This window comes from Phasianus colchicus, chromosome 1 (genome assembly GCF_987193195.1).
Source record: "Phasianus colchicus chromosome 1, bPhaCol1.hap1.1, whole genome shotgun sequence".
Classification (NCBI taxonomy): domain Eukaryota; kingdom Metazoa; phylum Chordata; class Aves; order Galliformes; family Phasianidae; genus Phasianus; species Phasianus colchicus.
The window spans coordinates 1,670,788-1,686,694 of NC_143436.1; the positions used below are offsets into that span (position 1 = coordinate 1,670,788).

General features: G+C 47.9%; 1 protein-coding gene across 1 annotated transcript in view; it reads left to right on the plus strand.

The window, feature by feature from the left end:
• Positions 1 to 15,870, plus strand: part of AHCYL2 (adenosylhomocysteinase like 2) — a 42,469-nt gene extending 26,599 nt beyond the window's left edge. The window contains exons 2-17 of the mRNA XM_031605071.2: positions 1,693 to 1,801; positions 4,144 to 4,287; positions 4,589 to 4,689; positions 5,682 to 5,784; positions 6,339 to 6,433; positions 7,147 to 7,253; positions 7,603 to 7,719; positions 9,638 to 9,701; positions 10,433 to 10,521; positions 11,153 to 11,223; positions 11,356 to 11,450; positions 11,748 to 11,846; positions 11,954 to 12,022; positions 12,093 to 12,171; positions 12,786 to 12,906; positions 13,995 to 15,870. Coding sequence (XP_031460931.1) covers positions 1,693 to 1,801; positions 4,144 to 4,287; positions 4,589 to 4,689; positions 5,682 to 5,784; positions 6,339 to 6,433; positions 7,147 to 7,253; positions 7,603 to 7,719; positions 9,638 to 9,701; positions 10,433 to 10,521; positions 11,153 to 11,223; positions 11,356 to 11,450; positions 11,748 to 11,846; positions 11,954 to 12,022; positions 12,093 to 12,171; positions 12,786 to 12,906; positions 13,995 to 14,001 — 1,470 coding nt within the window. The 3' untranslated portion in view covers positions 14,002 to 15,870. The remainder of the gene's footprint in view (positions 1 to 1,692; positions 1,802 to 4,143; positions 4,288 to 4,588; positions 4,690 to 5,681; positions 5,785 to 6,338; positions 6,434 to 7,146; positions 7,254 to 7,602; positions 7,720 to 9,637; positions 9,702 to 10,432; positions 10,522 to 11,152; positions 11,224 to 11,355; positions 11,451 to 11,747; positions 11,847 to 11,953; positions 12,023 to 12,092; positions 12,172 to 12,785; positions 12,907 to 13,994) is intronic.
• Positions 15,871 to 15,907: the final 37 nt, after the last annotated feature.

Here is a 15,907-nt window from a genome sequence, read left to right on the forward strand (position 1 = left end):
ATTTCAGGCCAACAGCTTCTTAGGAAAGGAATATAAACCCCACTGTGTGTGCTCAGGTGCCCTGTCCTACCGGGACCCACTGTGATTCCCAGGGATGGAGGAGCTCCCATCACCTTTTCCCTTGATTTCTAGCCCAAAAATTGGCTCTGACAGTCCACTGCATGGGCACAGTGCTGCTGCTTAACACCCCCGAACTCAGCTTTATGTTCACAGAAAAGGGTCAAATTCCTTATGCATAGGTGACTTCTTCAAGCAAAACCACCTTCTCAGAATACCCCGAGGGTTCAGTTAATAGACTCAACTAATGGTTTGCAGTAAATTGGAGATGTAAATATTTAATCCCACTGTACCATGTCGCCTTGTATTTTGCCCACAGCAAAGTCCAAGGAGTTTTGCAAATCATGTTTCTGACTGTACAGAATGGGTTGGGTTGGAAGGGGCCTTAAAGATCTTAGAGTTGAGGAACAGTTGAGTTGGAAAGGACATTACAGAGCATGGAATCATTGAAGGGTTGGGTTGGAAGGGGCCTTAAAGATCATAGAGTTGTGGAATGGTTGTGTTGGAAGGGACTTTATAGAGCATGGAATCGTGGAATGATTTGGGTTGGAAGGGATTTCACAGCTCATGGAATCATTGAATGGTTGGTTTGGAAGGGTCTTTATAGATCATAGAATCATGGAATGGGTGGGTTGGAAGGGGCCTTAATGATCAAAGAGCACAGACATGGAGCAGCCCCACTGCCTGTGGAAGAGCACTGGGAACAAGGGGAGCCTGCTGGGGCCACCATCTAGAGCCTAGGAATGGGACATGGGGACAAACCCAACCTCTGTGGCCCAACAGTGGGATCATCTGCAAGAGCAGGTGTTTAGGGCAGGTGGAAACCAGGACTGGGGCAGGCACTGAATATTTGGTCTTATTCAGCCAAAATTGATTAGTAGGCAGTTTTTCAACCGAGAGTGGAGACCAATGAAACGTGGACAGAGAATTCCTGCAACAAGAGGCTTGATGAGGAACGGGTGTGAAGCTGCAGGCAGAAGCCTACCCTGTTGTAAATGCATCTCTTAAACCTCATTTCACCCTAAGAAGCATCCAGATAGGGGTGAGACTGCTCTAATTATCCCTCCTGCACATTACGAATCTGAGTAATTACTCCTAATGGCTCTGTGTGGCGGCTGCCACTCACGTCCTTTTCTTGGCAATGCTGACTGCAGCATTTGGGTCCTTGTTTGACCCAAGGTGGCCTATTTTTGAGGCAGGGGAGGGCTCAGCTATGCTCTCTCCCACTGTTTATCCAAGCATCCTTACATGACCTTGGGTGATAGAAATACCAAATCCTAAACACTCCTTCACACAGTGTGGCTGGAATTCATGACTTGGGGTGGTTTGGGTTTTGTTTATTGTACTTTTTTGCAGTAAGCAAAGGAGTTTCCCATTCATTGCAAAGAACACTGCAGGGTGGGTCAATCCCTTGTCACTTCTGCGGATGCTGGGGAGCATTCAGGCTCTCCTGCAACAAATAACTTTTATTTATAGGGAAAATAAGTTTGCGTGGAATGGGGATGAAAACCATGTAAGTTTTGTGCTGTAAGAAGGCTCAAGGAGGACCGTCAGTTATTCAGAGGAGGGCTCAGGATCCTTCTGCCCAGTCCCTGGGTTTTTCCACCTGCTCTAACTCCCTGTTTCTCTCCCCAGATCCAGTTTGCTGACCAGAAGCAGGAATTCAATAAGCGCCCGACGAAAATCGGCCGCCGCTCGCTGTCCCGCTCCATCTCACAGTCATCAACGGACAGTTACAGCTCAGGTTGGTGCCTCCCCCTGTCCGTGTGTCCCATCCCTATGTCTGTGCATCCCAACATCCCAACAACCTGTCCCATCCTGACATCCACCTGTCCCATGCCAGTATCTTGTGTCCCATCCCAACATCTGTGAATCCCATTTCAACATCTATGCATCCCAACGTCTGCGTGTCCCATCCCGATGTCCATGTAGACCATGGAAAAGGAGAAGCATGGGAAGGGATTGTTGCTTTTATCTCATCATCTTCACGTGTATTTGAGTGGAAAAATATGTTGTTCTGCTCTTAAAACTCTCCTTTTAACCCTTGTGTACGTCTCCTGCTGCCTTTCTTCCTCTCTTTCCCTTTTTCTCGTCCTGTTCTTTGCTTCCTCTCTTCCCCTTTATTTCCTCCTCTTTTTCCCCATCTGATTTCTTTGGGCACTCCCAGTTTATACTGAAAGTTCATTCCTGGAGCAGACTCTGAGGATTTATTAAAACCTAACGGGATGGAGATCAGGCTGACTTCACTGTGTGCCCCACACATGAAATGTCCGACATTTGGTGCTGATGCAGAAACATGACACAGCAAAGTCCTAGAAACAAACCTGGGGGGATTGGCTGTTTTTCTGGGAATGAGAATTGCTCATTGGGGATGTTCTCACATTTTGGGCAATAGACCCATTCAGGGTCCATGGCACAGTGAGGCAGTGCTGCTCACTGCCCGAAATGCAAGTCTTTCTCTCTCTCCCTTCCCCTTCCCTTTCCCTTTCCCTTTCCCCTTTTTCCCTCTTTTCTCATTTTTCCATTTTCTCTCCTCCCCTTTCCCTTCTTTCCCTTCTTTCCCTTCTTTCCCTTCTTTCCCTTCTTTCCCTTCTTTCCCTTCTTTCCCCCTTCCCATTTTTCCCCCCAGTTTTTCCCTCCCTTTTTTCCCCCCCTTTTTTTTCCTCCCCTTCTTTCTCCCCTTCTTTCTCCCTTTTTTTTCCTTCCCCCTCTTTCCCCTTTTTTCCTTTTTAACCTTTTTTTTTTTCCCCTTTTTTTCCCTTTTTCGTCTTTTCTCCTTTCCTTTCCTCTCCCCTCCCATCAGTGTACAAGAATCTGGATCACATCTGGGTGAGATTTGATTTACAAAAGTTGCCTTCAGCCCCAGGAGATCTGCAATTCTACAGAGATCTCTGCACAACTCTGTGATCCTCCCAGAGCCCTCAGCATTGCACAGTGGGATTTGGGGTTGAGCAGCCCTGCTGCCCACCCTTGGACCCGCACATGGGTTTGGGAACAGGCTTCTGGCAGAGACATTCCAGCAGTACTTAATTCCTGCTAAGAGCATTAGAGCTGAGCTCAGTCCTTGGGATCACTGGAGGGTTTTCTAGGAGCCAGAAGGGAAAGAAACTGGATCTGAGGTGCTGCCTGATGGCTGTGCCTCGGATCTTCTGCTGTGGAAATGCAAGCAGAGCCGTTGGTAGGGGATTGCATGGGCTCTTGAGTTCTTGGAAGGTGCTGCAAATCCTTTTTTGGTTCATTCCCATGGTCTGAGTGCCTCCATAGCACTGTGGTTGTGAGCAGAGGTAGGACCGTGGGCTCAGCTGTGATGTCTCTGCAATGCAATTCATCCACCCTTCATGTCATTCTACTCCTCTAGCATTGTTTAAGCACAGAATTGGGGTAGAAAGATACAAATCAGTTCTGGCTGCTCAGCAGGACAACGTCCTGGAGATCATTACCTCTTAGAGACCATCTCAGGAGAGATGCTGGGTGCTGAGAACCTCCAATTCTGGGACTCTTGATTCGTAATGAGTTCCAAAAGGAGCTCAACAAGGGGAAATAAACTCATCAGGGGGCATTTGATGAGCAAGCTGCAGGTCAGTGGTCTGCTCTGCTGAGCTCCCAGTGCTGCTCCAGAGGATAATTTTGATGCCAAGTCTTGTGTTCATGCAACCCACACAGAACAGTGCCACTGTGAGCTGGGGAGTGGTGAAGGGCTTTGAGTAATGCTGTGTGAGGAGTGAGTGATGGGCTCCTGAGTTGGGTGCCAAGGGGCAGCTCCTTCCAGAGAGGAAGGGATAGAAGAGGAAAAGGAAGAGAAAGAAGAGGAGGAGGAGGAAGAAAGAGGGGAAGAAGAGGAAGAGGAATAGAAGGAAGGGGAAGAAGAGGTGGAAGAGAAGGAAGAAGAGGCAAAATAGTGGTGGAATGTTTCTTCCCTTTCCCTTTTCCTTTATCAAACAAGCAAAAGGAAGGAGGGCATGGTTAGTGGGCACGGTGGGGATGGGTTGGTGGTTGGGCTTAGGGATCCCAGACGTCTTTTTCAACCTTAATGCTTCTTTGAATATGAAAGCTTTGCTCCCTCTCTGACCTTCTGTTCTCCCCCAGCTGCCTCCTACACCGACAGCTCTGATGATGAGACCTCCCCCCGGGACAAGCAGCAGAAGAACTCCAAAGGCAGCAGTGATTTCTGTGTGAAAAACATCAAACAGGCAGAATTTGGGCGTCGAGAGATTGAAATCGCTGAGCAAGGTAAAACGCCGTGTTCCTTCAGCTCTGCATTGTTCAGGGCTTGTTGCACTGCTCTTCCTTCTCCTGAAGGTGGAGATTTGCAAAAATGTGATGATATTGAATCCTAAATTGTAGGAAGAAGCTTCTTTGCTGGTAGAAATTTGGAAAATGTGATTATATTGCATTCTAGGAAGTAAAGAAAAATCCTCACAGGGATATAGGATTTGTTTCAGCTGTGTCCTGACTTCTTTGATGCCTCCGTTGAAGCCTTTTGCTTCTCCATGTGTGGCACTGATGGACCTCTCTCTATTTTACCTTTCAGAAATGCCTGCACTGATGGCATTGAGGAAGAGAGCTCAGGGAGAAAAGCCACTGGCCGGGGCCAAGATTGTGGGCTGCACACACATCACAGCCCAGACAGCGGTGAGATCCCATCCATAACCTCTTCCTGTTTTATTTCAGTGTGGGACTGATGGAAATGGGGCTGCTGAGTGCTGTGGCTGCCTGTTGGAGCTGCAAAAACACTTGAGTTCTTTAAGTCCTTTCTACCCAACCATTCTGAGGCTCTGAGATCTTTAAGTACCCTTCCAACCCAACCATCCCATGGTTCTATGACCTTCCAAACCCAACCATTCTATAGTTCTGTTATCTTTAAGGTTGGTCCCTTCCAACCCAACCATTCCATAGCTCTGTGATCTTTGAGGACCCTTCCAGCCCAAGCTATTCTACAATCCCATAATTCTACTGGTAGTCAAAATCAGTAATACAAATTCATATTATAGATTCAACGAACTTCAGATTGCCAGTGGTGAAAATGAATTACTCTCTGTCCATGGATCTGTTCAAACACCACAGATGTGTTTTGTATAACTGCAGGTGGTGTAGCAGAGATGCTCTCCATAGCTCTTCCTAACTCTTAGGATAGGACATGATCCTGAATGTGGTTCTGTGATGCTGTCCTCCCTCTGAGCTTTGTGGACATCTCTGGATGTGCTCAGAAGTGATGTGAGGTGTCTGTAAGGCACTGCTATTGGCAGTGGTAGCAAAATCAAATTTCCTCTATCAGATATGCATGGAGATGTGGTGAGCGGTGATGAATGCAGCTGTGCCATGTGAAAGCTGTTGGTTCTCCTCCAAAAACAGGACAGGAGTGGCAGTGGGGATTTAGGAGGCATGGTGGGGATGGGTTGATGGTTGGACTTGATCTTCGAGGTCTTTTCCAACCTCAGTGATTCTGTAGTTCTCTGGGCATGATGGGGATGGGTTGATGATTGCACTTGATGACCTTGGAGGTCTCTTCCAACCTTAATGACTCTGTGATTCCAAAAGTTGATATTTTCGATTTGTGTAAGGCCAACCTCAGTTTTTTTTCCTGATTTTGTTCTTTTTTTCTTTTTTTTTTTTTTTAAATCCAGGTCCTGATGGAGACCCTGGGTGCACTGGGGGCCCAATGCAGGTGGGCTGCATGCAACATCTACTCTACCCTCAATGAAGTGGCTGCTGCCCTCGCTGAGAGCGGTAGGAAATGTCACCTGCTCTGCTTTTCCTGCTTTGAAAAGATTTCTGCCTGCCCCATCGTATTGATGGGACTTACATTCACTCACATTCTCACGTGTTCACTTACATTCTTTTCTAGTTTTTTTAATTATTATTATTATTCTAAATTTAGAGTAAACCTATAGGAGGATGAAATTACTGTGTTTGGTTCTTTCCATTGGGGAGTGCATGCTGGGTGCAGTTCAATTCTATATGAAATTCAATTCTACGAAGATAAGAAATTCTTAAATTTCAGTCATGGCTTTGGCTACAGGGGGTGAGGGAGAACTTTTTTGGGCCAGCATTGGCAAACCAGGAGCTGTTGATGTCCACCTGGGAGATGCCTTAATTCAAATCCTGCTCTACCTGGGTAAATTTTGACCACTCCCCAGGCGAATTCATAGAATTGTAGAATTGTGGAATGGTTTGGGTTGGAAGAGACTTTAAAGACCATTGAGTCGTGGAATGGTTGGGTTGGAAGGATCCTTAAAGATCATAGAATCACAGAGTGGTACCCATCTCCCTCTCTGTGCCAGGATTCCCTGTCTTCGCTTGGAAAGGAGAATCTGAAGACGATTTCTGGTGGTGCATCGATCGCTGCGTCAACGTGGAGGGGTGGCAGCCCAACATGGTGAGATATTGTCATGTTGGAGCTGTGAGCCAGAGGGAGCCCTCTTCTCAACAGGGCTTAGTGCATTTCCTCTTGGCTTTAAGCACAACTTTGTCTTTTGTGGGGAAAAAAGAGCGAAATTAGAGGAATCATTTACAGCTGCCACGTGTGCAGTTTGCATTGTGATTTTTAGCCCTAGAGCTTGTGATCTAATTGAGATGAATAGTAATTAATGGGAGGAGACAGGCATGGATCCACATTGTTTGTTTGCCAGTCTTGGCTTGTTTGAGTTTCAAAAAGAATTGTGAAGGTCAAAAAGTTCGCCCACAAGTTATGAATCTCAGTCTAGATACAATATTGGCTTTTTTTCTTCTTTTTGAAGAGTAGTTTACCATTGAAAATGCCACTAATTGATAATGTAAAGCTAGGAGAACATGCATACCAATCCCAAAATATGAACCTCTGGTTTGGGAGCTCCACATTTTCGGAGACAATGTGATCAGATGGGAAGCTCTGTATGAAACATGCTAAAATAATGGGAAAATTGGGGAGCATTCTGAGCTCCTTGGGTTGGGCTGTGCATGGCTATCATGGGGCATGACACACGTGGATGGGGCTTTGCTACAAAGAAGGTCCTTTGAGGGAATATTTGGGTGCAGCTTATCTCCCTTTGTGCCTTTTTGGGGTCAGAAGGAATTCCCAGCATGGTGAAACCGTGGTTACTTTTCTTCCAGATTTTGGATGATGGAGGAGATCTCACTCATTGGATCTACAAAAAATATCCCAACATGTTCAAGAAGATCAAGGGGATCGTAGAGGAGAGTGTCACTGGAGTGCACAGGTAATGGGAAATGGCAGAGAAGAGCTGAGGGTGCTGCATAAAGGAACAGCCTTTGGAGAAAGCCCCAAAGGTTTGGACCTAAGCTCAGTCTCTGGAAAAGAGTGAGATGTGGCAGAGGAAATTATGATTGTTTTGGGGTGGGAGTGCAGAAAGGGAGAGCTGCAGAGGTGTGGCTTCATCACAGAGTCATCCTGAAATCAGGGTGCTGCTCAGATCCTCAAGAGTTTATATTTGTCCCTCCAGATGCACTCCATTCCTCCTTGCAAACCAAAACACTGGAGAACACGCAAAGGTAAACCAAAAGGACATGTTTTCCACTGATCCTCTGCTTTTCCCTTATTTCTCACAGGCTCTACCAGTTGTCCAAAGCAGGGAAACTCTGCGTCCCAGCCATGAATGTAAATGACTCAGTGACAAAGCAGAAGTTTGACAACCTGTACTGCTGCAGAGAGTCCATCTTGGATGGGTATGTGCTTCTCCCTACAGTTACACATAAACATGTGCACACTGGGCTTCAGAGTTTGAATTTTGTGCTTGTGGGAAAATCATCCTCCAGAAAATGACATTTCTTCCTCTCCTTGTCTCTGATTTTCTTTCTTTTTATGGAAGTGATTGTCCATCCCCCTAAGTTTTGGCCCAAATTTGCCAAAGACAAGTGAGTTGAGGACAGGTTGCCTTCCCACAGTTCAGACCATGCTGGATCTGGTGGTGCTTGTTGGAGGAGCTGGACTCCTCCTTATGGGTTTCTTCTGGTTGGGATATTCTATGATTCTGTGGTGATGATCCCAGCAGCTCAGTCAGCCCCAAACAAAGGAGAAACTGGACTTCACACAGTGGCAGAGCTGCACTGTGGATAATGAATTGAATATGTAGAAATGCAGACACATCTCCTCCTGCTGAATCCACTGCTGCTGAGCTATGCTCACGCTGCTATGCTCTCCTCTCACCTGGTAGCACCAGAGCATCTCAGAGCTCCAAAGTAGGCTTCTTGTTGACCACAACAGCATCTTTTTCCCAAGTCTTTATGGAGCACCTCATCCCTCATCTTGGTTTTGAAGCAGTATTGATGGTAGAGTATTGATTGGTTTCGAAGCAGTATTCTTGGTAGAGGTTGTTGTGACCAAAGGGAAAAGGATCCATATTTATAATACGTGTCCCAGTAAGAGGATGTGAAGATGACCCTTAAAACAACTGTAAGTGCCACATGAGCTATTGCAGCACCAAATCTTCTTCCCTGCATGATCTTGCAGTTTCATCCCCACAATTCTGCTGCATTTTGCCCTAAAAGATAGATAATGTCTGGGTCGAGTCAACGGCGACGGAATCCAACTCTTCATGCCAAAACATCCCATAGCATGAGCCAGCAAAGAGGCAATGACGTCTTCCTCTTCCTGCCTTCAAAACATGGAATAGTTAAGTCAACACCATCATCTGTCTGGTCCCCAAGATCCATGACATCCACAGAGCTCAACATGTCACAGCTGCACCTTGCGAGAAGCTGCAGTGGAAAGACACCTTGATGAAGTCATTCCTTGACAAAGTAATTTCTTGATGAAGTCTTTCCTCGATGAAGCCATTCTTCAATGAAGCCATTCCTTGATGAATTAATCCCTTGATGAACTAACTCCTTTAATTACACAGCTCTTCCTTCTAATTATGCCCCAGGGCCTGGCCAGAGGCAGCTGTCATGAGGCTTGGTGCCTGGTGAGGAGTTGCTCCCAAATTCTGAGTGTCTGGGGGCAGAGTTGTTATTTTGCTGCACCTTGTAGCAGACTAAAAAGGTTGGAAATCCTTAAACAGATTATTTATTTTTTGTGATTTCATGTTTCATTTATTGTTTCGATTGGGATGGGTGAAGGCTTGTTGTCTCAGTTGTGATAGGACGGGCACTGAGATGGGAATGAGGGAAACCTGAGCCAAGGTGTAAGGAAACCTGCTGGAATTTTAATCTGAATTCCTCGGGAAGTGTGGGGGAATTTCACCTTCCCTGCACTGCTGACCTATTTCTGCATGCCAAAAATAGCCTGTGATGTAGGGCACTCCTGGGGAGGAGGCAGAAGGAGAATGGGTGGGAGGGGGAGCTCTGCTGGGGGAGAGCACCAGGATTCTGGCAAGAAAATACAGCCTCTGCGTCTTCTGTAGGTGTTTCCATGAGACATCTTGGCTTTTTTTAATAAAATGAGACACAAAGAAGTTATTTTTGAAAAGATTTTAGAGATCTGAACTGAAAAAGATACATATGTGTGTGTGATCAAACCCCAAATTTGTCCTCTTTGTTCCAATTCTTAGCACCCCAAATTGGCCAAAGGGAAATTCCCATTTGGGAATAGAAATGATTCCTGTTCCTGCTGCTGGATTTTAATTCTTTGTTTCTCTTTCCTTAGCCTGAAGAGGACAACAGACATGATGTTTGGAGGGAAGCAGGTGGTGGTGTGTGGCTATGGGGAGGTAAGGGGTTCGACTGCCCAGATGAGTGCTCTTCTTGAGAGATGTGCAGCAGAAACCAAACCTGAGCTTTAAGATGTATCACTGCTCAATACTCAGAGCATTTGAACATTAAAGTACCAATACTGAAATGTTAAGAGACACAAAAATATCTGCACGTGGCAATGATCAGAGGCTGAGCTCGGTAGGTGCACAGCTGTAGCACTGTGTGCTGAAAGCTGCTCAAGAAATATAAGTGAGTTTTGCCTTATTGATGTGTTTTTCACCCTCAAATGGAGGGATCCTCTCCAGAAAGCAATCCCATTTTAGGGAGATGTCTCTCCTTATCGGTACTGCTGCGTTCCCTGGGTGGTATGGGGTGGCTGACCCTCAGAGATGGAACTGTGACACTTCCTAAACAGAGCAGAGGTTGTACAGAACTCTGGAATGTTCCCTGAGATAAATGTAATCTCTTGGTGTTGTTTGTCCTTCTGGACACAAGGACGATTTGGGGGGGGGAGTAAAGAGCTCTCAGAAACCCAAATAATCGGCACTTTCATGTCTTCAGCTTCAAGCTGAGCTGCAGCGTGACTCATGTCCTAGACTGCTCCAAATCTGAGAATTTTGGGCAAGCTGAGTTTAGCACTTGTATATTTTTTTGTGCCCCTTCCACCTTCCCATGCCCCAAATCTGGGAATCCTGCATGCCTCAGAAGTCCCTCATCTTCCTCCTTCCTGCACTCCTCTCCTTCCCAGGTTGGCAAGGGCTGCTGCGCGGCGCTGAAGGCCATGGGCTCCATCGTCTACGTGACTGAGATTGATCCTATCTGTGCCCTGCAGGCCTGGTAAGCACCTGGCCTCACTCCTTTCTGGGGATGTTCTGCAGGAAAATTGTGGCCACAAAGCAGTGGGAAGCGTTTGCAGGATGTTTGGGTTTGACCACCCTCAATAAGCAGAATGTCTGGGTTCCATCACCATCACCTGCAGAATTTTTGGGTATGACCCCCAAAAGGGATTTGCAGCAGGAAGAAGCAGTAATTGGGACAAACTGAGAGATCCAGTGGGAAAAAAAAAAAATATTTTACAGTAACTGTGATTTTATATCTCAGCAGAGACAGAAATAAGCTCTCAGGGGAACTGCTGACAAATCCTCCAAAGTCCTGCCCTGGTTCTGCCATGAGCAGAGCGCACCTTCCTCAGTGAAACAACCAAAAATGGACATTTTTGGATGCTGAGTTCACAACAGAAGATGTGAAACCCCAAAAATTCACTTTTCAGTGTCACATCTTGCGCAGCAGACCCAAATCTCTGTGCTTCACCCCAGAAATGCTTGGGTCACAGTGTCGCTCAGCACTCCATGTTGGCTGTTGTGCAGTGTTAAGAATTTAAAATGAGTATCTGAGACACTCATATTTTTTTCTCTATTTTTGGCACATTTTTTGCTGCTTTTCCAACGATCTATTTTTTCCCTCTCAGCATGGATGGGTTCAGGCTCGTGAAACTCAATGAAGTCATCAGACAGGTGGATATTGTCATCACCTGCACAGGTACGTGGTGCTGGGGTGGGCAGATGAGCACCCCATGACCAGGAAAGGAAAGGGCAAAAAAATGGGGAAAGTCAAACCAATAATTTGCATTTTATGCCTGTTGCATTCTCTTTATGCATTCTCTTTTCACAGGCAACAAGAATGTAGTGACCAGGGAGCACCTGGACCGGATGAAGAACAGCTGCATTGTCTGCAACATGGGGCACTCCAACACTGAGATTGATGTGGTGAGCACTGTGTAGCACAGGATGGGCTCTGCGGGGCCATGGGGACCTCTTGGCCCCACTTCAGCATGAAATATTGAGTAAAATAACCCACCTATCCACACTGCCAGGAATCCCAGAGGATGTCTGTGGTCTTTAAGGACCTTCCTAACCCAACTGTCCCATAGTTCTATGATCTTTAAGGACCCTTCTGACCCAGCTGTCCCATAGTTCTGTCATTTTTAAGGACCCTTCCAACCCAGCCATCCCATAGTTCTATGATAGTTCTATGACTTTGACCATTTGCATGCTATCTTTCAGGCAAGCCTGCGCACACCTGAGCTGACCTGGGAGCGGGTGAGGTCCCAGGTGGACCACGTCATCTGGCCAGATGGGAAGAGAATAGTGCTGCTGGCGGAGGTGAGAGGCACACAAAGCGACCACCTCCTGCTGCAGGAGCATGGGGAGACCCTGCCTCGCCCCAGGAGGGAGGCACAGCCTCAGGGTTTGGTGCTTTTCCTCCCCAGGGCCGCCTGCTGAACCTGAGCTGCTCCACAGTGCCCACCTTCGTGCTGTCCATCACCGCCACCACACAGGTGAGTGGGGCTGGGGTGGGCTTACCCCATAGCATACATTGCTGACTCACCAAGTGTCCCCTCCATGCAGGCTTTGGCTCTGATAGAGCTGTACAATGCTCCTGAGGGCCGCTACAAGCAAGACGTGTACCTACTGCCAAAGAAAATGGGTAAGGACTTGCTGGTTGCCTTCTCTTGTTCTTTATTTCCTCACCAATGTTGAGCATACAAAGAGGTTTTGCCATGCTGGGCATCATCCTCATCCATCCTCATCCTTGTGGCCCAGGGGTAGTGGAGGTGCTGTTGGACACTTCACTTCTCCAGACCCAGATCTGGAAGTTGGAAGAGGCACAGCTCAACAGTCTCATTTTGATAAATTTGATTTTTTTTTTTTTTTTGAGTTTTGAGGCTCCTCTCTCAATCTGTCTCAATTCCGACAGCGAGTGTTTATGGGACATGGAGTGCTTCCAAGATATGAACGCTTTGAGAAGGTCAGGGGGAGGGCAGCTTCTGTCTGGGCTGCAGAACAGCTTGCCCAAAGGTTTGTGTTTTATCAAAGAAAAGGACAAAGCCACTTCATACTGCAGCAGCAAAGGCGAATCTCTGCAGTTCCAGTATTCGTGCTGTGATGCTTTGTGAAACTATCGATGCTTTGTGCAGGGGATGGGTGGTGGGAGCTCTTTGCCTCTTTCAGAAGGGCTGCAGGGAGCTGTGCTTACAGCTCTGCTCTCTCTGCTGCTCGTTGCTCAGAGCTGTGCTCTGCTCGTTGCTTGAAATATTTCAGATGAGTACGTGGCGAGCCTCCACCTCCCGACATTCGACGCGCACCTGACAGAGCTCACGGACGAACAGGCCAAGTACCTGGGGTTGAACAAGAACGGGCCCTTCAAACCCAACTACTACAGGTGCAGCTCCTGTCGGGCACGGAACTGTGGAATGGTTGGGTTGGAGGGACCATATAGGTCATAGGATTGAGTTGGGTTGAGTTGGGAGAGTCCTCGAAGATCCTGGAATGGGTTGGGTTAGAAGGAACCTTAAAGACTGTAGAACCATGATTGGGTTGGAAGGTACCCCAGCGTCCCACCACTGCTGTGGGCTGGGTGCCCCCCAGCTCAGGCTGCCCATGGCCCCATCCATGGCCTCAGGCACCTCCAGGGATGGGGCACCCACAGCTTTGGGCATCAGTGCCAGGGCTGTATCACCTCTGGGTGAAGGATTTCCCCAACATCTGACCTCAGTCTCCCCTCTTGTTCAGAGCAGTTCCCTGTTGTTCTGTCACCATCTGTCCATGTACAAAGGCGCTCTCCTCTGTCCATGAGTTCCTCCAAGTTCCTCTCCAGTTCTCCACAGCACCTCACTCTTGCTCTGGTTGCACCCAGGCTGAGGACTCCCTGGGTGGCAGCTGTTCCCACTGCAGTGCCCCCGGGCAGCTCTCAGGCAACCAGGTTATTTTTAAAGCCTGACGCACCGGGGCTGGCGCTCAGCAGCACTTGGGCTCACACCAAAGAGGAGGCACTGAAAAACCCCACATTTTTGTGGGTCACTTCTCCCTCCAGGCTCAGGATTTGGGGTTGTGACATAGCCAGTGCAGCTCTGCACACACACACACAGTGTAACCAAAGCCACCCAACCCAAAAGCCAATGTGGACTTCTCCAAAATTTCCCCTCTTTCTGATAAGTTCTGCTGCTCTAAACCAGGTTCGGGTGCTGGAGGTGGCAGTGCAGCTCCCTGTGCCCTGAGCTGATCCCAACCCTCAGCCCTGTTGGCACCGCTGAGCTTCCCCTTCCCTCACCCCAACTAAAAATATCTCAGAATTCCGAGGGAGGAGATAGGACCTGGCTCCTTCCAACACCATTTCAGCCAACACCAGGTGTTGGATGCAATGGTCCCTATGGGTCCCTTCCAACTCGGATATTCTATCATTTTCTTAGTGTCCAGCCCAAAATTTCACAGTTTTTTGTGTGCTGAACCCTCGTTTTCTCTCTTTTCCAGGTATTAAGTTCCTACCACTGTAGCCATGAGGAACAGAACCCAAATCCTTTCTCAACTACTGTACAGGATGAAGCAGCGCAAGCTTGCTACGCTCGAGCCGGGCTTGCTCTCGTAGTAGACCGTGTGTTAGGTTATTTATTTATTGAATTAGAGTTCTGTGCGCGGCTCTGCCTCGTGTTCGTGCTGCCGCGGACTGGGAGACGCTCCGTTTCTTCCCCTTCGTTTCGTTTCTCTCTTTTTGGTCGTTCCCATTCGGGGCTGTGTGAGGATGAGGGTGAGAAAGGAGCTGATGGGGTGGGGACTCCCCGGCGCTGCGCTGCTGCTCCGTTCCCAGTGCCAAGCTTTGCCGTGAACCAAAGTTTCCTTCCTGCTGCTCGCGCTGCTCCGAATCACGGCTGGAGCGCAACGGCATCCACATCAGGTCCTCTGCAGCCTCATTGGGAACACGCAGAGTCTGATTTCCTGGTGACATTCCTCCATCAGATCCATCAAACCCCCTCTGGGCGGAGGAACCACCTGCACCCCGTTGGTGTAGAGGTGGGAATTGCGACCGTTCCGCGGTGCCAAACCGCGACGCGTTGGAGCCGATGGAGGTTGGCCAACTGTTGGCCACAAAGTGGAGCTCCAGGGCGGTGTCCCAGCACTCCACGTCCCATAGGCAGGCACTGCTTGATTCAAGCAACTTCCTGAAGAATCCTTCATCCACCTCTGGTTGCTGCCTGCCGCAGATCCTCGCCGTGTCCTCAACGTCACTCACGCACAAGAAAGGAGGAACTGTGGAAGCGCGGCTCCGCAGCCACGTCCTGCAGCAAACAGTTCTCCCAGCTCCAGAACTGTGCCCAGATTTGAGATTTTGGGAAGAGTCCACGGAGCTGTTGGATGTTTTATATTGGGGGCAGCACTGGGCTGAGCATCCCCACACTGTGTGTCTGTACATTGAGCGTTCCTACACTGAGCTTCCCAACGCTGAGCGTCCCTACATGGCTCAGTTTCCCAGTGCTGAGCATCTACACATTGAGCACCCCAACGTGGAGCTCAGCACCCCAAAATGGAGCTCAACACCCCAAAATGGAGCTCAGCAGCCAGCTTGGAGCTCAGCACCCCAATGTAGAGCTCAGCCCCCCAACAATGAGCTCAGCACCCAGCTCGGATCTCTGGACCCCAGCATGGAGCTCGGCACCTCAACATGGAGCTCTGGATCCCCACATGGAGCTCAGCACCCCAGCCATGAGCTCAGCACCCAACATGGAGCTCAGCACCCCACACTGAGCTCATTACTGCCCCAGGATCATCTCTCCCGGCGGCCGTGCTGATTTTTAAGCCCTGATTTATCTCTGTTTATCTTCCAGGTGATAGGACAAAAAAAAAATAATTAAAAAAAAATTACCCCCAAAATGGCCCCACCTTTTCCCACCTCTATTTTTAAAGTTCTTCTCCGTGTCATTCTGCTTCTCCTGTCAGCTTTTCCGCTTGCTTGGCTTTTCCTAATCAATCTGGAATTATAATATTCTGTGATCATCTCTAAATTAAAATGTGTAATTTTTTTTTTTTTCTTCTTCTTTTTTTAACGTAACACATTTTTAAAGAATTAGGAAAAGGAGATTTAGGTAACACCAGCAAAATCGCATAAGGAAAATAATTCAGTTCTGATCTTTAGAAACAAATGAGACAAACCCATCATCGTCAGCTGCAGAGAGGGCAGCAAAACTTGGAGAACATTTTCAAAAGGATGTTTTAATTATTGATGTCTGAGTGATTGTATTAGAGCAGCAATAAAGACTCTGTAATCTCAAAACAGAAATAAAAAACATTGGAAAACCGATGTGCTCCAGAATTGGGGATGAGGGATGGGATGTGATGGAGGTGGGGATTGGGATGGGGTTGGGATGGGAATGGAGTTAGGGTTGGGCTTG